This window comes from Aplysia californica, unplaced genomic scaffold (assembly GCF_000002075.1).
Source record: "Aplysia californica isolate F4 #8 unplaced genomic scaffold, AplCal3.0 scaffold00144, whole genome shotgun sequence".
Taxonomy (NCBI): domain Eukaryota; kingdom Metazoa; phylum Mollusca; class Gastropoda; order Aplysiida; family Aplysiidae; genus Aplysia; species Aplysia californica.
Genome location: NW_004797414.1, coordinates 1327299 through 1328415, shown reverse-complemented (window position 1 = coordinate 1328415; position 1117 = coordinate 1327299). Strand labels below are relative to the sequence as shown.

General features: G+C 46.7%; 1 protein-coding gene across 1 annotated transcript in view; it reads left to right on the top strand.

Annotated features, from left to right (window-relative positions):
- Window positions 1-1117, top strand: part of LOC101850713 (NAD(+) hydrolase sarm1) — a 33592-nt gene that overhangs the window by 17425 nt on the left and 15050 nt on the right. Inside the window, exon 8 of the mRNA XM_035969400.1 lies at window positions 865-1041. Coding sequence (XP_035825293.1) covers window positions 865-1041 — 177 coding nt within the window. The remainder of the gene's footprint in view (window positions 1-864; window positions 1042-1117) is intronic.

Here is a 1117-nt window from a genome sequence, read left to right as displayed (position 1 = left end):
AGGTGAGAGGTGAGTGGGGGTGGTGAGAGGTGAATGGGGGAGGGGGAGGCTATCATCAAGGCGGAACAGGGTAGACAGGAGGTAGGTGCTCTGTGAGCTTTTTTTGCTTTTTTTTTTTTTTTGGTCCTGTGTCCTGTTTCTGGTACTTCTCTCTTGCCCTTTGTAACTCCCAGTGGAGCAAAGGCCATCCACACCATTTCTCCAGCGAAGCCTGTCCTGTGCATTCTTTTCTAGCTGTTTCCATGATGTCCCCTCTTTTTCCATTTCCGCCTGTACCGCTCGATTCCATGTCATATTTGGTCTTCCTTTCTTACATTTTCCATGTGGATTCCACGTCCAAGTCTGATTCTGGTATGCTCAACTACTTTTTTTTCCCTCTATTGTTTCTGTCTGTCTGTCTGACTTTTTCCCGGCACTAAATGACTATTATTGTATGGATGCACTTCTCTTTGCCAATCGTATGCCAATCGTAGAGGTTTTACGGCGCTCACAACTGCATAAGGTCATATGAGCGCCAGAAGATTAGAGGTGTTACACCGTGTTACAAGAGAGTAACAAACATAAAAAAGAAGAAGGGGGAGATAAGGATGATAGATTTTTGATAGGAAAGAAGGAGCAAACCACACCAGAGCACCCGCCAACCACCCACAACCCTTTGTGGGTGGTCGGGGGGTGCTCTGGTGTGGTTTGCTCTTTCCTTTTTTCCTATCAAACATTTATTGTCCAGATCTCTCCTCTTTTTTTGTGTTTGTTACTCTCTTGTAACATATCTATTCTTTGGCACTTATATGACCTTATTGTGTTGCAAGTACCGTAAAACTCTTTACTAAAACTAAAACTGTTTCCCCTTTGTCGGGTGGCCAGATCTTCCACGAGATCGACGCGGTGGAGCCCCTGAAGAAGATCGCCTCCAGTCCCAACACCGTGGCGTCCAAACTGGCAGCAGAGGCGCTGAAGATGATCGGGGAGAAGATCCCGCACAAGCTGTCGCAGCAGGTGCCGCTGTGGACGGTGGATGATGTGGTCTACTGGGTTACACAGGTCGGTGGTTGTTGGTGGTGTTGTTGTTGTTGTTGTTGTTGTTGTTGTTGTTGTTGTTGTTGACTGTGGATGATGT